Source organism: Acipenser ruthenus, chromosome 3, assembly GCF_902713425.1.
Source record: "Acipenser ruthenus chromosome 3, fAciRut3.2 maternal haplotype, whole genome shotgun sequence".
Lineage (NCBI taxonomy): Eukaryota > Metazoa > Chordata > Actinopteri > Acipenseriformes > Acipenseridae > Acipenser > Acipenser ruthenus.
In genome coordinates, this window is record NC_081191.1 from 46,542,807 (window position 1) to 46,564,841 (window position 22,035).

Below are 22,035 nucleotides of genomic sequence, written 5' to 3' on the forward strand. Positions count from 1 at the left end.
TTCCAGCCAGTGAGGAATTAGCCATGACACCTCTCTGCACCAGGACTGTCAGCAGACCTGACACAAGTTTCGGAACTGAGGAGTGGCTGCACAAATTCAGTTTCTGGCGTGCCACTTTGACTTCTCCATACAAACATACCATGTCCTGTTTAGGAAAAAAAAAAAAAAAAAAAACATGCCATGAACTTATAACCTCAACCCGATTGGGTCTTGCCTTGGGTTCCGTGTTCTTGTGAAGGCCATGTGTTTGTCATTTTCTCAGTAAATAAAGTCAATTAAAAGTTAAGGACATGTTCATCTTGCTGCAATGCAGAAGAGAGAAATGAAAATGTATTGTTCTCGGCGTCTCGTTGACTCTCAGAAGATGTGTACATGCCATGAACTTATACCCTCAACCCGATTGGGTCTTGGCTTGGCTTGGGTTCCATATACTTGTGAAGACCATGTGTTTGTCTGTCATTTTCTCCGTAAATAAAGTGTTTTCAGCATCTTGTTGACTCTCAGAAGATGTGTACTTATTATTTTACTGGTTAGCTGTGCTTAAATGAATGTGTTTACATTTGTCACACATACCAGCCATTTTTCTCTAAACCAGGGGTTCCCAAACTTTTTTACCCGAGGCCCACCTGTTCAGCTGCATTAGGCACTGCGGCCCACTATTAGCACTCCTTGGGAAAATGTCAAATTAAAAACATTTTATATGTTTAAACCTGTATAATTAAAAATAAACCTAATCTAAACTGTCCTTTATTCATTTGAATAAATATTGTGAAAGATGAAAATCACATAGAATATGCAGTGAAAAAAACTTTCATTTTAGTAAATTAAATAAATTGCAAAAACTAAACAGACTTTTTTTTTATCAAACCTTTAAATTAGGCACCTTTGTATAGTTGAAAATGTTAGAAATGCAGTTATTTTTTCTTAGTCATCAAATAAGAAAGACGTGCATGTCTCTTATTATTCCCATTCAAAAATACCTGAACAGGAATCACTTTGAGTAGAACCAGTACAATGTGCACAAATATAAATCCTAAATCCTAATTTCTGAACACTGCGTAACTAAAACGTCCAAACGTTACTTCTCACACTGAAGCACAAAAAAAGACGAATGCGCACAATAGAGGGAAACGAGAGCCTTGCAGAAGATGCTTTATAAGCCACTACTCTGTGCAACCAAATACAAACTTGCAAAACTACATTCAATTGGCTTGCAACAAAAAAAAACAGAGCACAGCTGCGCCACTTAACCAAAAGAAAACTTACGAAAATAAATCCACCTGCACCGAAATTTGAATCAATCAAAAAAAAATATATATATATTATTTTTATTATTATTATTACTATTATTATTATTATCCTCTTCTCTGACCCGCTGCAGGCCGATAGGCTTCCGCCAGGCTCTATTATGAAAATATCCTGTCACCTGATTAAACACAACACACAGCTATCAACCAATCAGGAACGGGAACATTGCTGACATATGAGTCAACGTAAAGACTGGCAAGCAAGGTTACGACTTACTCGTATTGTTTAGTCGGATTGGTCTCCGTTGTGACCCCCCCCCCCCCCACTGAGTAAACATCGTGTCGATTGGCTGGGCGGAGGGGAGTCTAGGAGAGAGGATGAGACGGACTGAAGAAAAACAAAGATGGCTGCAGGGTCTTAGTGTCTTCAAACAGAGTCGCAGTAGAGATTGAAGCGTTACAGCCGGTGTGATCTAGGTGAGCTCGGCAGGTGCTGGGTGGTGAGAGAGCTTCGGTCGAGTCGCTGCAGAGCCGCTCGGAAGCCTGTTTCAATGAGGGAGAAGACACGATATACACTCGAAGGGTTGTTTTGTTTCCGACTGAACAAAAATGCGAAACATTCTTTAAAAAATATGTTGAAAAAATTATAACTTTTATCTTTAAAAGATAGTAGCATCAAATTAATTCATCCATTTTACTACCCAATCCCCTTTCATCACTGTCATTTACAATTTATCAGTAGCATCATCATCATCATTATCATCGTCATTATTATTTTTTATTATTAATACATGAGAAACAAATACTAGTTAACATTTTGTTAGTTAATTGTACGGTACATTGCCACTGACAGTGACACATAACGCATACAAATCGGACAGACAGACAGACTCATCCCCGATGTCTTCTTTGGAGGATCGCGGCGAAGTGGGAGTTCCGGTGGCCACGGCTCCGAGCTCCTCCTCGGCCGGGCTCGGTGTCGGGGCCGCGGGGGCTGGGCTGGAGGCTGGGCCCGGTGGTCCCGGGGTGCAGGGCGGACAGGAGCAGGCCGATCAGGAGCCAGACCCAGACGCGCCACCCAAGAAGCGTGTGAGGCTGCTGCAGGAGGGTGAGGCAGGCAAGCTGGAGGAGAGACTTTACGTGGTGCTGTGCTGCACTGTGTGTTTGGACTTGCCAAAGGCGTCTGTCTACCAGGTATGAGGCAAACTCTATCGCATCTCTTACAATTTAATATTGTGTTGTATTTGTGTGGTGACTAGTCTGTTATCACTGCCTGACTTTGAACCTTGTGTTTAGACCTGTCGGATAAAAGCTTAAATCTTCTGCGTAAGAAACATGCGATGCGGCCTTATAAAGTAAATCAATAATACTGCTACTAATAATACTATTAATGATAGTGTATTTGTGTAATGCACCGCATAAATATTATAATAACGCCGATAATGTACACTATAAATAAGATAACGCTATATAACATGCCAGTCTTTGCACTGTTTGTCTGGGCTTTCCCATGAGAATTCTGGTCAACAAGGTAAGGAATGACAATAAACATATGCTTACAGTAATATTGAGTGTACTGCATAGCATAATAAGGTAACCTTACAAAACATAACACACAACACTGCCTGTTTACATAGACTGACTGCAACGTGCGTGTGGACCTGCCCATGTCCTCCTTCTACCAGGTAAGATGAGATGATGCATTATAATACAATAATATTGATTTAGTCTATATGTACACTTTCTGTTTATCCCACTGTCCACCTCCTTGCATCTAGGTAGGACCTGGTAAGTAGATATTGCATTATTGTTACGTAAATTCTCCCTGTATCGCTTTCAGTTTTTACCTTCTAGACAGGCTCTGCACTGTGAGCCTGGGCCGCCACAGAGGTATTGAAATTCAATCTAATGCCTAATCATTGTATTTTGTAATAGCCTATACCTTTGCTCTAAATCTGCCAAATTCTCAGTGTACTTTGTAAGATGAATACAGTGCCATGCTGCATCATACTGTAGTTATTAATTGTAAATATGTGCCTTGATATGCACCAAGCCAGCAGTGTAGATACTGGAAGCATCCTAATACTATTGAATATATGCATTGTGTAACCCTGCATGCTCATAAAACCTTATTCCATCTGTTCTGTGTGAGGGGCAGTACAACACTGAGTATACATGTTTTGTGTGAGATGTGCCTAGACATGCACCTGCTATTAATTCCTGGAACTGTTGGTGACCTGTAACATCACAAACCTTTCTTGCTGACTAGCTGCCCTCTTAGCTTATAGAAATCATCCAGCACACAGGTTTTGCATTATTAGCCTATACATTTCATTGTAGAAAATGGAAGTCCATTGACAGCAGAAATTTTACACTGAATTTTTAAAACAATGTTTGCAGTCTGCTGAAGTAGCTCAATCCAGCTGGTTATTGATGGGATTTGTAACACACATATAGAAAGGAACAGGAGAAATTGTGCATCAAAACAGTACAGATGACCCTGTCAGATTATACTAGTTTGCTCTGCAATATTCAGACCTCAGATAACATAGTGAAAATCCTTTCTGCTGGTATTAACACCGACAATGCTGTCTCTTTATCCTGCACACTTGCCCAAGCTAAACTAGTGTGTACAATGAATCATTGCCCTGTACAGAATCACAATACCAAGCATCAGAGCCCTTTCGGCAGATACTGTTTTTGTTTAATTACCGGTACTTTCCATTTAATGCACTGCCTCAGCCTTAAGAGCAGATGACTTGCCAAAATATAAAGTGTAATTTAAAATAAAATAAAAAGATGTACATGTATTTGCACTGAATTCACACCCTAGCCTATTGCAGTTTAAAGTTATAATGCAAATATACTGGTAGCAGCCAGCAGATTAAAATAAACTGTGTTCTGACACCTGTCCTGTCTAATTTCTGTCGGTGTGTACAGTGTCAGTGGTATGTTCTTGTCACCAGAAATACTAATTATAAACAAGACCCCTGTGGCCCTTTCAGTCTGTTTTTGCTGCTTCCATCACAAGCTCTGCACAGAACTGTCATTTGCGTCTAGTAAGGCTGATATTTCATAAACTTTTTATTTGGTTAAGCATCCTCATCCTGATGCACAACCAAAAGCACTTTCCAGCTACTTGTTTCTTAAATAAATGTGATATGTTTTGGTATGAACACATGTCTCACCATGTTTCATAAAAATGTTGTCTTAATATAATTCCTACAGAATAGTCTGTCAGGATCATTTAATGAATCACAAGGCATGTCATGTGTTTGACTTGCATCCATTATGTACTAAACACTGACTTCAGTAAAAATAAGCCAAGGCAGGATAGCACCTTACATAAGAAAGTGTCAGAAAACAAAAGATTGATATCATTTGAATATACAGTATTTCAAACACATGCCAAACAGTTCGATCTGTTCCAGGTTTTGCGCTGAGCCTAATTAAACACACCTGATTTTGTTACCTATGCACAGTGGCTCATAAATACTGCATTTAAATTTGGAACTATTCAAGGGAAGTCTTAATCCCATCCCTGGTGTGTTTGTGTGTAAGTGAGCGAACATGGTTGCACTCTGAATGACGACAACAGAGATCTTGTGACATTTCACAGCCTGTGATCCCTGACCTCCCCTTTCTCCTGTTGCTCACATGGCCAGAATTTCTAAACTACAAATTGCAAAAAAGTTTTTAGGGGGAGAAACATCACAATGTGTTCTATTCCAAAAAGGTATTTCTAATAATAAATATAAACATTAGGTTTGAGTTTAGTCTTTAGCTGACAGGAGGAAGGCTAAGCTACACTGTACCCCCCTCACCATATTATTATTATTATTTATTTCTTAGCAGACACCCTTATCCAGGGCGACTTACAATTGTTACAACATATCGCATTATACAGATATCACATTATTTTTATATACAATTACCCATTTATACAGTTGGGTTTTTACTGGAGCAAACTAGGTAAAGTACCTTGCTCAAGGGTACAACAGCAGTGTCCCCCACTGGGGATTGAACCCACAACCCTCTGGTCAAGAGTCCAGAGCCCTAACCACTACTCCACACTGCTGCCTGGACAAGGTTGCCCCATTGTTTTCTTGAAACTTGGCTTGTGTTTTTTATATCTCCATTTTAAATGGCTGGGCACTTGATCACTTGCCATTTTTTCACATTTCCAATGTGTTTTTGTTTCAGATATCACTTATTTTTACACTTAAAGGATAATAACACACACACACACATTACAGGAATAGCAAAATTGTTCAACCTATATTGAGGCAATGTATTGCTGTTTGGATAGGGTAAATGTAAATAGTAGCCTAGTCTGTTGAAAGGGTTAAGATGTGAATCTGTGTAGCATAGCGGTTTTGTAGTTGGAGTGAAAGTATGACTAGTTAGGGTTCATATCCTGCATTTATTTATTTTATTATATATATATATATATATATATATATATATATATATATATATATATATATATATATAATGTGTGTGCCCAGGCCAATCTAGTTTCGTCACAGGCTTCTGGGCGAATCCCAAAGTTAACACTTTTTTTTGACACTCGCCCGCGTCCAATCTAGGTTGGCCCAGAACTTGAAAAAGATGACTGGGCGAAACCCGTTTTTTCAACAGTTTTCACTACATTTCGGGACTAGCCCAGGCAAGTCTAGTTTCGTCCAACGCTTCAAAGTCTATGCTGGGCGAATCTGGTTTGCCCATGCCATTAATTTGGGCGAGTCTAGTTTTGTCCAAAGCTTCAACATCGATGCTGGGCCAGTCTAGTTTTGCCTAAGCCAATTATTTTGGCGAGTCTAGTTTTGCATTTCTACAGGACACCAGGGCTGGTTTTTTTTATTAGCTCTGTCTCCCAAAAAGTGCAGTCAAGAAGTCTCGTTCCTCCATACGCGCAGGCAAACTCGCCACACACACACGAGAGAGAGAGAGAGAGAGAAACGGTAACACGCAGGCAAACTCACCACACACACACACACACAAACAAAAGAGAGAGAAATAATATTTTAATTGTTCATATTCGAATCTTCTTTTATTTTTATCTTCATTAAAAGATAGTTAAGATTGTAACAGGGTCAATAATGCCCCAGTTATATTTCACATATTTGTCACTTGCATGTTTTGTACACTTTGATTTGATTAGTGCACATTTTTTATATATTATCGACTAGCACCTTGTAATTGATTTATCGCTTTCTAGTAGCTTCTCCACTCGGTCCCCTTGTAATGTTATTGGGTAGTGACTAATTGAATTATTGATAGTTTTACGCACCTGCATATAAAAAGCTCACATCGCTTGTAAATGGGATGGCCGTCCTGGGGGTTTGAGTCTCTTTGTCTGTCCTTTTGTTTGTGGTTTTGTTCGTGCAGGAGTGGGAACACAATTGTAATGTTTGGAACAGAGAGTAACAGGGAAGTAAAGCAAGGTTGTATGGACTTTCCTGATGTGCTATTCGGCTGACGTACAGTATGCCGGTTTGAACAACCAGCCCTGGTGTCCTGCCTTTTCAGCACCGCGCTGGAAACCCAGCACACCGTCGCTACATTGTTGTCAAAAGTGGAGGGGAGGCAGGTACCCCGGCACGCATTTGGAAGCTGGCAGGAGAGAGTGTAGAAATGCAAATCTAGCCCAAGTAATTGGCATAGGCAAAACAAGATTGTCCCAGCATTGATGTTGAAGCTTTGGACGAAACTAGACTTGCATGGGCTAGTCCTGAAATTCAGTGAAAACTGTTGAAAAAATTTTTTCAAGTTGTGGGCCAACCTTGATTCGCCCGATTGGACACGGGCAAAAAGTGGTAACTTGGAGATTTGCCCAGAAGCCCTTGACGAAACTAGATTGGCCCAGGCAAAACTAGACTCGCCAGACCACCGGGTTTCGCCCTTCACGCACACACACACACACACACACACACACACATATATATGCACGTTAAAGTTATGTGTGCAAAAGTATGTATGTTCAATGAAAGTGTCCTTCATATCAACTACATTTTTTCACTTTAAAAATGTGTTTGTTACACAAAAATAAAATGCATTTAATTTTTTTTAAAGTTTGCAATATAAACCCAGTGTGGAAATCAAACCCAAGACATGCTTCCAATGCAGACACCCTAGCTTTCACACCACAAAGTTTGTCCTTCCATTTGACAACATTTGCAAATAGTATATCAGTAAAGGTAGTTTTTAACAAGTAACAAGATGAATAAGATTTTGTAAATAATGATTTTGTATTATCCCGATTATTGAAAGCTTTCATCTGATTTTGCAAACTATCATAATAAGCTTGATCCGTTCATTTAGGATATTGTAACGTTTTCATGTTTAGGAAGTAGTACTCAGGGAGACGGTGTTGAATTCTAAAAAATGTTTGTTTTATGTGAAAAACTACAGAGAATTCCTGTCTGGGGTGCCAAAATAATACACTAATACAATAATGCATTTTCACTGCATATTCTCTCCGGTCACATTTCACACACTCGCTCAGTCGCACCCACAGTTTCTCATTCAAGTTCAGCGCTGGACTGTCTCCAGTCCCCAGCTCATGCACCCCCTTATATAACCTCCCGTCGCTGTCCGGCTCATCAACCAGTCACATGCATGCTCTGCAACCCCTGAAAACAGCAACACACATTCTCCCCACTCATTCACTCACTCCCCCTTCCCATGCTAAGTAACGACATGACCCGTTCCCATTACAATACATGTAACATAAAAGACAGACGAGACAAGTTGAACAGATAACAAGTCATGCAACAAAGCAATTGTCTGGGTCGTTACAATATTTTTCTTGAATTTGTAAGTAAAAATATATGAAAGCAGGACGACCTCAATGTACAAAAATCTTCACTAATATACAATTGAACAAGAGCTGTTGAGTTTATTTTTGTTTCATACAGTATTAAATGGTTTATATCTGATAATAAAAAAGAAATAAATAGCAAGATAGGTAAAGAAAGAAATGTCTATTGTTTTATGTATTCATTTAAATATTAATTTATTTACGTTTTACTTTTACCAAATATATAGGCTGTCCTTAAGCATAGCTAATTAATTAACGTTCCTTTTTGTTCAGTGGGGACCACAAATAGCGTTACTCTCATCGACCAGTATCGAGAGGAAACCGTACTTCCTTGCGCCAATAGGGACCACAATGAGCGTTACACTGACAGAAAACCAATATTTTTCAGAGATCGAGATCAGAATCTCAGACTGATGAGATGACTAAAAAAAAAAAAAAAAAATCTCCAAAATGTAAAAAATAGTCCAGAGAATTCTCAGCTGGCTGACTTCATCTTTCAAAATACTGCTTGTTTTCTCAATCGTGTAGCACTGACAGTTATAACACAACACGCTTGTAAACTGAAGGTTATAGTTTCAAAGCCCACGCATACTACACTTTTTTATATTTATATAAAAAAAGATATTTTTTGCAGGCAAATGTTCCATTGTTCCCAAGCATATTTCCATGCTGACAAAACAAGTTAATTGTCATTAAAATCGGGCGTCCTGTAATATACATACGCGTGAATAAGTGTGCCTGAGGTCTACAAAAAAAATACATTTTAAGAAGACGATGATTTTTACCTTACTTTGGCGACTTATTTCTCTTACTGTATGACAGGTATTGACTTTTTTTTCTACATTTCACCTATGTGTTGGGAACTACACATTAAAAGTGAAATGGTGCTTTTGGCTGATTTACTTTTGCTACGCCAATACCCTGAAAAAAACTATCCTTGCTGTATAGAGAGTCTCTGGCAGTTCTCGCTGATAACTTGGCGCGAGGAACTACCGTTCCTCTCAATTCTGTAGCCCAAATTTGATGTGGTTTTGTACAAGAAAAATTAAGCATTTTGTAATTATGTAATTACGCAAAGCGTTCTTCACCTAGTCAAGGCATCAAATTGCAGATTTGAGTATCAGGCTAATTTTGTATTGTAGTTTTTTATATCCCTAAGGGAACAGTAAGAAAAATCCTCTAGAATTAGACCTTGGAGCTGCCACTTTGAGTCGTATTTGGTAAACGACAAAACCGCAGTGAGACTTTAATTGGCCAACCACTATCATATTTTTTTCATCTCTGCAAAATTTTAACTGACCCTGACTGAGTGCTGCCCGCCTCTTGTCAGCTATTGCTAACATTCTATTGGTTGGCCCTTTGTTGTGCATAACTGTACCTTCACTTCACACTGGAAGTAGATACCTCGAAACATGACTTGCTGTGTTTGTGGTCTGATTACTGCAGACCAGGGTTAATTTGTGCTAGATCCCAGATCCGGTACCTGTTTGTGTGACGGGCAAGAATTATACAGTTTTCAAGTGATGAAACATATGACAAAAGTGTTATGTAACTGTATATTTTAGGATGCGACATCTGTGAGTAAAAAAAATTAATATATATATATTTTTCACCCTAACCCAAACTGCAAATCAAGAAAACCTAGTGCTTGTCACTCCTGTTCATTGGATTAGTTGACCCGCCACTGGTATTATTCAAACCTAAGTTAAAACATGGCTAGGAAAGGTCGGGAACAGCTACCAACACCTATAATAACATACAAAACCAACAAACAGATGAGAACTAGAAGCATATATGGAAGCTATTGCAAATCAAGGTCAGTACATCCAGACTAGAAACAAAAGTACTATCCCTTTTCCTTAATTATTAGATCCGGTACCTTTTTGTTTACAAATTAACCTGCAGGTACATATACAGTTGACTAAAATTCAAAAAAGTTTTGATTTCAGAGGTTTGGGGCAGAATATGTATAGATAATAAACAATACCGGTTGATAATACAGTCAGCACTCGCATATTCAACCCTATCAAATTTGGACTTCAGTGACCATTAAACACATATCTGATTATTTCATTTAGGCCCATTCCAACCCTTGTCCATTTTTCAGGGAACACAAAAAATATACAGTGTCAAATACATAGCTGAAACAACAGTTTTAAAAATAAGCAGGCTTCCATTTAGATGTACTGTAGTTGGTTTTGTTGGTATAGTACTATATTTTCAACAGAAGTATTTTAATTAAAAACGATATGATTTTGAAAATATCACTTGCCAAAAGAGACGACACGTGGCCTGTAATACAGCACATACTTTAAAATACGGTACGTATTGTAGCAATATGTAAAATTCCCCATTAACGACCCAAATTGTAACACTGAAGAGATGGACTTTGTATCAGAAAACTGGTAACAGTTGGAAATCGCTTGTAACAGGTAAGTGCATTAATTTGTTTATACATATATACATACATACATACATACACACATATATAGATATACAGTGGTTTACAGAAGTATTCACCCCCCTGCAAAGTTTTCACATTTTGTTGGCACCTGAGCGTACTCCACGACACTTTCAAATTAGACTTTACATGTAGAATCTACACTAACTACTCCACATTGATAAAGTTAAAAAATGCATATAAAATATAAATAAGTAAGATTTACAGGGAAAAACAGATTAATCTCAGTTTCATAAGTATTCAACCCCTTTGCTACTGCAGCCCTAAATCAGCTCTGGTGCAAATGATTTGTTTGAAATGTCACAAAATTAGTGAAATGGTTTCAGCCTGTGTGTACACAAAGTGGTTTAACTTGTAGATAATTTCCCTCAAGTATATAAAGACTTTCAAGCTGCAACTCACATAATGATCCAACAAAGCAACCATGATGACCAAGGAGCTTTCGAAACAAGTCAGGAATAAAGTAGTAGGGAGGCACAGAGCAGGAGAAGGGTACAAGAAAACTTCAAAGGCGCTGATTATCCCTCAGCACAATGAAGTCCATCTTTAACCCTTTGCGGTCCATTGTCGGACCCTGCCCGACATCATCAAAAAAACGCAAAAAACGGGTTTCTAGTCGTTTTTTCGCCAGAAAAAGCAGAGAAAACCATTCAATGGCCGAGTGGGAGCGACAGGAGCCGAGACAAGCCGATTTAAAAAAAAAAAAAAAAAAAATAGGCATCTCATGAATAGTCATACTTGCCATTGGCATCCCATATGGGCGGTCATAAGGAAACAAGCTGAATGTTACTGTATCAGCGCACAGAGACTATCACTGACATTTGCAATAATTTTTTGAGATGTTATAGTAATAAAATAATGACTTGGATCGCATTCTTGAGGAGTTTGGTGATAAAACGAGTGATCAGGAGATGATTGATCGGTATGTACGACTATTATTATTATTATTATTATTATTATTATTATTTATTTATTAGCATATGTGAAAGCGATAGCGAACGAAAGGGTGGGGCGGGGCTGGAGATGCCTAGTGAGTGCTTTGTTGATATGCAGGGCATTTTAAACCCGTTTGACTGTGAAAAAAAATACTTTTAAACAGCGCGTCTAAAATTAACTCTGCTTGTGAAAATAAATTGGACCTGACGCGCACTTAATAAATGGACTGGAGAGGGTTAAGAAGTGGAAGATGCATCATACCACCGAGACACTACCCAGATCAGGTCGCCCTCCCAAACTGAGCAGCCGGGCAAGCAGGAAACTGGTTCAGGATGTCACTCTGAAGCCAACAATGACCTGATCTGCAAAGTTCTGTGTCTGAGATGGGAGTCAGTGTACACACATAAATAATAAGCCAGTCCCTACACAAAGCTGGTCTGTATGGACGGGTGGCAAGAAAGAAGCCATTACTCAAAAAGCCTCATCTTAAAGCACTATGGAGTTTGCGAAAAAGCATGTAGATGATACTGCAGACGTGAAAAAAGGTTTTGTGTTCAAAGCTTTTCGGTATAAATTCCAAGCATTACGTCTGGCACAAGCCCAACACTGCACATCACCCAGTCAGCACCATCCCAACTGTCAAGCATGGTGGTGGCAACATCATTTTATGGGGGTGCTTCTCTTCAGCAGGGACTGAGAAGCTTGTCAGGATAGAGGGGAGAATCCTTGAGGAAAACCTGTTTGAGTCAGCCAAGACTGAAACTGTGGAGGAAATTCACATTCCAGCAGGACAATGACCCGAAGCACAAAGCCAAAGCCACACTGGAGTGGTTGAACAAGAAGAGAATGAATGTTCTTGAGTGGCCCAGTCAAAGTCCTGACTTGAACCCAATCGAAAATTTATGGCAAGACTTGAAGATTGCAGTCCATCGACGATCCCCAACAAACTTATCAGAACTGGAGCAATTTTCCTGTGAATGGGCAAAAATGTCACCATCCAACTGTGCAAAGCTAGTAGAGACCTATCCAAAAAGACTCACAGCAGTAATTGATGCAAAAGGTGCTTCTACCAAGTACTGACTTAAGGGGCTGAATACTTATGCAACCAGTAAATTTCATTTATTTGCAAGTTTTGCTGACATGTAACCTACTCCTCATTTAACTAACATTTCAGTCTAACCACTACAGCTTTGAATAAAAAAAGTTTGAAAAACTGCATAGATTATTTGTAATTCAACAAAATGTGACATTTATTGGTAGGGGGTGAATACTTCTGCAAACCACTGTGTGTAATATATATATATATATATATATATATATATATATATATATATATATATATATATATATATATAAAAATCGGAAATTGATCTGTACAAGGATGGTAAAACGCGACTGACATGTATCTGAGTGTCGTATATCTGAGTGCTGACTGTATACTGCTTGTAATTTACAGATTGATTTAAAAAATAAAAAAAAAATCTCAAAACCATACATCTCATTTTTTTAAGTTTCCACTTTGGAAGAAATACCCTGTGTGTGTCTTTTTTCATATTGTAATTGAGTCCAGTTTGAGTTATTTGGGTGTGCACTTGTAGTAGTCTTTCAGCTTACCGATGAAAACAAATGTAATAACGTTTTTGTGTGCAATACAATCACTTGTGAAAAATGCAATAGGGATTGTCTGGTATAAAATTTCCATGGTATGATAACTCAAAAAATACCATGGTGACCTGAATATCATAGCATACTGTAAATCATGCATGTTATAAAAGGAATACTTTAATTCACAAACAATAAAAAAAATAAAAAAATCACACCTGCTTTCATGGAATGCTTTAACCTTCAGCTGTTTTATATTTTACTACGACGAAAAGCTGAAAACAATGTGGTGCTGCAGTTTGTACATTGTTCAATTGATGGTCAACAGAATTAAGAAATGATTGGTCATATTGCTTAAAACAAACATTTTTTAGTCCCCACGGAAATCTGCACAAACATTTTCTAAAATCTGCAAAGAGAAAAACTTGTTTTTCACAATTAGTTAAGTAAGCAACAGGGTGTGTGGGAAGACCTATAATAGGTCTATCTTACACACGCCTGGGTGCGTTGTGAGGCACGAGGCTGCCTGAGGCCAAGATATGTTTTAGAGTGGGTTATTGCACTTATAAAATGGCTCCATTTATTTTATAAAAAGAAAACAGTAAGATTTTAAACCAAGTTTTATGCAATGTATCCTTTCGCCGGCCAGTGTAAAATAGCTCCTATACTTTGTCTTTAGACGCTACAAATTTGCTGAAAAAATTTATTATTGCAGAGTACAGTTTTCATTTTTTTTTTTTTTAAGTGCAGTTTGAAAATCAAAACTGCTCATTATAATTAGAGCCTGTGTTTTTCACAAATACGAAATAAAACAAAATGCAGCCGATAAAATGAAATAAAATGACATGCAGAAATAAAACGAAAAATCATTCTAAAGCAATTATAGTGTAGCGTTTCAGCAGGAGGCAGAAAACGAGAGAGACGGTTGTTTCGTGATGGAAAAGAAGAGACTTTTGTTTCTAAAATACCTAAACCACGCATAACAACAGTGACAAAATAATTATGTGCAGATTTTTGTAACTATCAACTGGAATGCGAGTCGGAAGATACCAGTTAAGCATTAGATGTTTATTCCTTTTGGGGAAAATATGACCGTTTGCTTATATTTTGTGTATGCTAATTCTTTGTGTTATTTCAAGTGGTGCAAATTTTGCAGTGGAGTAAATGCTGTTTTGGTTTTGATTGAATTTGAATGAATCTGCTTTGCTTGGTGTTTAAATACTGAGAAACCCCAAACTTGCTCTATACTGTTGTATACTTGTATACCTCCCCAGGCTTGAAATACAATTCCTATCACTGTATGTGCAATTATTATGACAGCCCCACAATAGTAGGGCAGTGTAACTATTGTTTTTTTTATTTATTTATACTATTGTATTTGTATAGAGTGCATGCGCAGTATTCACTGTAAATAGGCAGTTAATTAAAGAGTGAGGGACTGTACATTTGTTACTGCCGCTAATGAGAAATTATAGTATCAATTATTTTTCTGTGCGAGGTCTGTTTAAGTCATAATGTTATATATAAAAAAAAAAAGCAGAAAATGTTTAATAAAAATTATTTATACTATTATTGATATACATCTATTTGAGTTGTTTTTCTGAATGTGTATCTAAATAAAATGAAATAAAATGAAATTTATAAAAAATAAAAATAATTTCACGGGGCTCTAATTATAATGCACACTGATGTCTTCAGTTACTGCAATGTATTTAACTTTTTATACCATATACTTGAAAATACGAACCTAGGTTTTTTTGTTGTTTTTTGGGGTCATGCGCTGTCCCTTCGTTAAGATCCTACGCAACGATCTCCACCCCGATTTTAGATCCTGCAGTCCAACGGAATTTGGTAATTAAAACAAGAGCTTTACAGGAGCTATCGCTGTGGCCGAAGTGATCGAGACTTTGAGGTTTTAAGGAAAGTACATTGAGGAAATTGATTGATTCGCCTCTAGCAGTGCATAAGACAATTCTTAGTTCATGGTCATGTGATCTTGTTCGGCCAATCACAGCACTTAATTTATCCAAGCCATTATATAATCTTACTTAGTTGTGGCAGTATGGCATATAAGTTGCTTCTTGCACTTATTCCCACCACACTTCTCACTACGCTACAGATAGTGTTCATGCACTACTCTAGTGACACATAACAGCAATAGTAGGTACCGCTGTAGAAAGATTCATAACTTTTCAGTTTTTCAGCTATGCGTTGAAAATTCAGCAAGCAAGGGGGAATTCCACAATAATTTATAGAAGTTATTTAAGAGCAGAGATTTTATTTTGGGTAAATAAAGTACATAAAGCAACACCATTAAAAAAGGTATTTTAATACAAAGACATGTGTTATTGATATTTATACCTACAGTTCACATGACATTGCACAAGTATGTCAACAATGTTGTTGCTAATGATTATTTCACATATGGAGTTTGTACAAATAAATATTTTTACTTACCTAAAAAAGTATGGATGATGTAAATAACATGTTTAAACAAAACTACTTTGAGAATAAGAAGACTGTCCCGCTGCGGTTGCTTGTCTGCTAATTGAGACATTAAAAGTTTCCTTCAAAACCGCTATCAAAATACAGTATCAGTTCACAAAAAGATATTTATTAGACACATGGTGATTGACAGTAAGGTAGACGTGGATGGATTGTTCAAGTGTGAGGCTAGGTGAGAAAGCTGAGGAGCACAGAGACTTGTTCTGTACAGAATGTGGAATAAAAAGGTGGTCATATGAAAATTACTTTTTCCTTTACTTTGTTGAACACAAACATAGCATTAACCTCTATATACCGTAATTACGATATTTGCGGTGTAGTGTAACAGGAAAGGTGCCAATACCGTAAGGTACCTCAACCACAGTAAACCGCAAAACCAGTATACCTACTCACCCAAAGAATGCAGCAGATGTCGCAGCTCGAGCCTGGGCTAGCCAAACCTTAGCTCAGTGATTTACACCTTGTTAGTAAGTATGCGGACATAATTAAAAATAATTAATAATACATTCATATGTTTCGCACTATTTATTTTAGTTGTATTGTCACATCTAAGTCGAAAAAAAATCAGTTAAAAACCTTCAGTTAAGTTGGAGTTGTATTTTTCTCAGGTAGTCAGATAAGTCAGTCACAAAGTTCATGTGCAATTATTATATATTAGACACACTGTGGCCGAGCTGTTGCAGTGATGACGTCACGGGCCAGGAAGAAGCAACACAAAAACAATGAATGGGCGGGTGAAACTGAACGCTACGGCGCTCAGTGCTTTTATTAATTAACAAATAAACAAAAAGATTTAAACAAACACAAAACCAAAAGGTGCGTTGGCCAAGCAAATAAACAATAACGAAACAAGTATATATATATATAGCAATTGTTTCTATTTTAATACCGCTCTCTCGTACTCTCCTCTGTACACTCTCTGCGAGGGTAGAGAGCTGCAGGTTTATATACCGTGACCATCTCCCGATTAGCAACAATTAATCAATGAATTAACTCGGGAGATGGTCACCGACTGCACAAGTTTAATAAGGATGCGTGACTGTCAGCTAGCTAAATAAATCACTAGCTGATCAGTCACGCATCCTCACGAGGTTTTTTAAAAAACAAAACAATAACAAATAAGCTGCGCTTTGCCGTAATATAAACATAAATCATAATATATATATAAATAAATAACAAACAAAGGGGCGGGACATTCCGCCACACACAGTAATGTTCAAAAGTTTGGAAGCAACAGATAATCCTCTCCTCTTGAAAAATATGCTAAATATTTTAATGAGAAAAACCTCTCAAGTAAATGGTACCCCGAAATGTTCTCCTTTTTCTAGGAAAGCAGTATAACTAAGGATGGAGAGTTTGTTGCCAGATAACTTCACTCGGATTACTTGTTCACTAAATATCTTGGTATCCCTGAATAGATAATTGTCTATTTTTATTTAAAAAAAAAATATATATATATATATATATATATATATATATATATAATATATATATATATATATATATATATATATATATATATATATATATATATAGGGCAGCAGTGTGGAGTAGTGGTAGGGCTCTGGACTCTTGACCGGAGGGTTGTGGGTTCAATCCCTGGGGTGACACTGCTGCTGTACCCTTGAGCAAGGTACTTTACCTAGATTGCTCCAGTAAAAACCCAACAAGGTACTTTACCTAGATTGCTCCAGTAAAAACCCAACTGTATAAATGGGTAATTGTATGTAAAAATAATTTAATTGTGTGTAAAAAATAATGTGATATCTTGTAACAATTGTAAGTAACCCTGGATAAGGGCATCTGCTAAGAAATAAATAATTATATATATATATATATATATATATATATATATATATATATATATATATATATATATATATATATATATATATATGTCAGTGAAATTGGCGGGGTATGGGATTTGTAGTTTTTAATGTGTGATTAACAGTGGGCAGTGGACACCAATAAACTACATTCCCAGAGTACATAACGATTGAGCTATGAGAGTTTAGATCTGTGTTTTTTTTCTATATTGTTTATTTTTATAGTCAGCCTTTAGGAATTTCTAGTGGCACACGTGCACCTACATTAAACTGTTATGTTTGCACAAGCACATTTTTTGTCGCATATGCAACCAAATTAGTCACACTGTAGAGCCCTCTTATATTGTTTTGTTCCTGAGAATAGTCGCCACAGTTATTATTATTGAGGTGTACTTGCCGCTCGCTGTGTTATTGTTTTCTGGCAAAACATTGATATCCTGTCAGTTAAGAAAAGGCTTAATGCTTGTTTTAACATTGTCTTTATTATGCCGGCCAGAGACTTGCGCTTAGAACTGTATTGTCATATTTTGTACATTTTCTTTAAATTCTCAGATTAATACATTTACCGAGTAGTAAAAAGAGACCCGGGTAGCGTCTGATAATTTAAAACCCATGGTTTTCGGGTACCTGTGCAGATCTCTCTCTCTCTCTCTCTCTCTCTCTCTCTCTCTCTCTCTCTCTCTCTCTCTCTCTCTCTCTCTCTCTCTCTCTCTCTCTCTCTCTCTCTCTCTCTCTCTCTCTCTCTCTCTCTCTCTCTCTCTCTCTCTCTCTCCTCTCTCTCTCTCTCTCTCTCTCTCTCTCTCTCTCTCTCTCTCTCTCTCTCTCTCTCTCTCTCTCTCTCTCTCTCTCGTTAGTTTGCATTAAACACTTTGTCTGACTGAGTAGGTTGGATGTTAAAACAATACTGAGAGGTAAGCAAGTTGGATGACAATCCTATGTAGCACCTGTCCTGCCTGCCTGAGTTACAGCAATCATAATGACATGCAGCAATCCTTTAACAGATAAGCATGAGCTTCCTACAGTAGGTACCTATTGGAGTATTTTGCCAATAATTTGGGTTGTAACACAAACATAAAATAAACAGTGTTTGTATTGGATTTGTAGATTCTAGATATTATGCTACATATGGTATCCATCCAGCTCATTTTTTTCTGTAAATACATGTACATTGAGAATGATCCTCTATAAAAAATAAGTTAATACAAATAAATTTAAGTGAATGTGTTGAGCATGTCTTTTAGCTAACCTGTGTATTTTCATGTCTTTGTAGTGTACGAATGGGCACCTGATGTGTGCGGGCTGCTTCATTCACCTGCTGGCTGATGCACGTCTGAAGGAGGAACAGGCCACCTGCCCCAACTGCCGCTGTGAGATTAGCAAGAGTCTGTGCTGCCGCAACCTGGCAGTGGAGAAAGCTGTGAGCGAGCTGCCCTGTGAGTGCAGCTTCTGTCTCAAACTGTTCCCCCGCAGCGTGCTGGAGAGGCACCAGAAAGAGGAGTGCCAGGACAGGTACAATAACATTGTTATGTGGGGAGGGGATTGTTTGTTAAACTGCAGTGTGACTGTTACTCAGTGGCTGGGGAGCCAGGGGTGGCTTTACTGTTATACAGAGCTATGCTTTTGCAATCACTCGCTCTATACACTCTCTTCTCTCTTTGCAGAGTGACAGTGTGCAAGTACAAGCGGATTGGCTGTCCCTGGAAGGGCCCCTTTCATGAGCTGACTGTCCACGAGGCGGAGTGCTGCCATCCAACCAAGACTGGCAACGAGCTGATGGGCATCCTGGATGTGATGGACCAGTCCCACCGGAAAGAGATGCAGCTCTACAATGGCATCTTCAGTCTGCTTTGCTTTGAGAAGATCGGCTTTACAGGTGCGTGTGTGATGGAGAGAAACATAGGACTAGGGACAAGGAGAGAGGATGTGGGGGAGAGATGCTGCCTGCTCCTGTACTTTTAATTCAGTCATTATAATTTCTTCTCTTTCTCCACAGAGGTGCAGTTCCGGCCCTATCGTACAGAAGACTTCATCACTCGCTTGTACTACGAGACTCCACGTTTTACAGTGCTGAACCAGACCTGGGTCCTGAAGGCTCGAGTGAACGACTCGGAGCGAAACCCCAACCTGTCCTGTAAGCGCACCCTGTCTTTCCAGCTGATCCTCAAGAGCAAGGTCAACTCAGCGATGGAGTGCTCCTACCTGCTGCTCAAGGGGCCCTACGATGACGTCAAGATCAAGCCAGTGATCTACCACTATGTCTTCAGCAATGATGCCAACGAGACTGACTACATGCCCCTGCCAATCATCGACTCTATCGAATGCAACAAACTGCTGGCCGCCAAGAACATCAACCTGAGGCTCTTCATTTTCCAGATACAGAAATAGACAAGGCAGGGGGTCTTAGAAAGCACCACTGAACCATAGTTACCTCTAAAGAAGCAAGCAGCAGATAAACCATGCCAGTGGGGGTTAGGGAAGGAGAGATGGTAATAGCAGACAAACACACCAACCACAGTCATTCATACCTTAAACCCATCAGCACGTGTACGCAGCTGTGCACCGCCCAGAAAAGCATTTGGTCCACTTTATTATTCAGTTTCATCATAAACACCATACTAAATTTGACTGATAAACAAACGGTAATTTTTATAACATTCTGTTTTATGAAAGTTCTTGTGATATACTCACTTGAATAACGTACTAAGATACAATATTATTGTATTATCTATACCAGTCACCTAGCAAAATACATTTTTTGGCTAGTTCTCCTCTCTGAGCAGTGGTACTTACGTATTCAGATTACACTAGAAAAGTTGGGAACATTCATTAAATTGGGGTATAACATAATCTTAAACATCTTTGACACTGCCAAGTAAATAGTGACTCGGCTTAATTAAACAGTGTAGAGTTATGTTAAGCCCTGTACACAGCTCTCTGATAACCCTCCTGGCACAGTAGAGAGCAGTGCCTATACCTGGGAACAGTAGGACAGGAGTTGCATTGAACCTTTTTTAATTTACGCAGCATCCTCCTTCAGCAAACCATTTGAAGTGCATTTCAGTATTTGAACAGTAGGCAGTTTGTACAATTAGGGACAACAGAACAGTAAATGGCTGCAAAGGTATTATGCCCCAGATGCCCATGGCTTTGTAACTGCACCCTTAGTAGATCACAATGTTTAGGAGCAAGTCCAATCATGTCCTTGCAGAGAAGCTTGCTATCTCTTAATAGAATTCCTGTGGAAGTGCACAGCAGATTGAGCCTTCCAGGTTGAGTTTAAATAAAAGACTGTAGGTCACAATGTGCTGCTATCTCACTTCATATTACCTACTGCTACACTTTTGCAAGCCAGTCTTCAAAGCTTACGTATTACCATGTTTTAGTATTGGGATGTAGAAATATGAATGTCTCCAGGGGAAAAATAAAATGTGTTTAATTGGGCTCAAAGCTGAGTAGTACAAGTCTTCTTTCCATTTGTTTTGCCAGTACCCCGATCTGCTTTACACCTAGGCACTGCCATTGTTTAGTTTAAAGCATGGAAAGGAGGGGTGTTTTCACACTGCACACAGTGCAAAACAATCCATCCAACGACTTTACATTGGTATAAGTAAGGGGCACTGTGTGGCACCTAAGCAGGAATAGAAGTCATGTAGGTGTCACCAGCTCAGGTTTTTAATTCATTCAGTCAAGCCTGAAAGAGCAGTCTGCTTTGCATTAGGTGGCTTTCCTTCCCATTACTTTATTCATATAATGTGTTCAATTAATTTTTGAAAACTTACTGCAAGCCCTTAAAATGAAGACCCCGTGGTGCAACACAATAATCATACAAGTGCAAAATTAGGTATAAATACAGTTCTATTTATAATATCCATTTCTGAAGATGTATGTAATAAGTAAACATTTATTGTACATTTTCCACTTACCGGTATCTGACAGATCTGGAAAAGACAGTGAGGACTGAACCAAAATGAAAAATATTAGTTTCCAATGCAAATTGGTCTGAGTGGAAAGAGGTTACCCTCTGCTGGCCTTGTGAAAGAGTGGCTGTAGTCACACCAGTGGTGTTGTGTAGAAATGATGCTCTGTTTAGAGTCCATGAAGACATGGTACTTGCATCAACTGTATAGTCTGGAAGGGCTGCTATTTTAGGAGATCGGTCTAGACTTTGTTGGGGTACAGTACAGTTGTTTCTGTAGTTGTACAGTTCTGGATGGGCTCTGGTTTGGATGTATGTGCATTATGGCAGAGCCACTAAGCATTTACTCCAGTACAAAGCTTGTACCACTTGACCTGTTTCTTGTGTATCTGTATCATTCAGTTGTCAAACATAATGGGCATTCCTTAGCACAGAGTTGCTGAAGGCCATATCTTGAGATTAATTTATCAGAATTTCTTGAAACCTTGCATAGGCAATTGTTACATTAAGTTATTCCACATACCACAGTGGTTGTGACAGTGGAAGTAGTGAGTGCCACGTCTAAGCAGTGCTGTTTTCACATGGAAATATTAACTCTGGAGCCCAGTTCATCAGTATTGGTTCAGAATTAGTTTACCATTTCGACTGCTTCTACAATCAGTATCCCTTTATAGAAAAGAGGTTTTCCAAGATGGAATGCATGTTAACAAACATTTCAG

At 38.4% G+C, this 22,035-nt stretch overlaps 1 protein-coding gene across 2 annotated transcripts; it reads left to right on the forward strand.

Annotated features, from left to right (window-relative positions):
• The first annotated feature begins 1,558 nt into the window (after positions 1-1,558).
• LOC117394651 (zinc finger TRAF-type-containing protein 1-like) lies at positions 1,559-20,847 on the forward strand. 2 transcript variants are annotated; one of them, XM_033993037.3, is made up of 5 exons: positions 1,559-2,441; positions 2,885-2,932; positions 18,671-18,909; positions 19,062-19,273; positions 19,394-20,847. In XM_033993037.3, the coding sequence occupies exons 1-5, from the start codon at positions 2,148-2,150 to the stop codon at positions 19,783-19,785; spliced, it is 1,185 nt and encodes a 394-aa protein (XP_033848928.1). In that variant the 5' UTR covers positions 1,559-2,147; the 3' UTR covers positions 19,786-20,847. The 2 variants fall into 2 exon arrangements, with proteins under 2 accessions (XP_033848928.1, XP_033848929.1); XM_033993038.3 differs by lacking the exon at positions 2,885-2,932.
• Positions 20,848-22,035: the final 1,188 nt, after the last annotated feature.

Excerpts from the sequence above, each read along its gene's own strand:
- LOC117394651 (XM_033993037.3), top strand. The coding sequence starts at position 2,148 with ATGTCTTCTTTGGAGGATCGCGGCGAAGTGGGAGTTCCGGTGGCCACG. Across the intron at positions 2,933-18,670 it reads CCATGTCCTCCTTCTACCAG|TGTACGAATGGGCACCTGAT; the intron begins GTAAGATGAGAT and ends ATGTCTTTGTAG. Across the intron at positions 19,274-19,393 it reads TGAGAAGATCGGCTTTACAG|AGGTGCAGTTCCGGCCCTAT; the intron begins GTGCGTGTGTGA and ends CTTTCTCCACAG.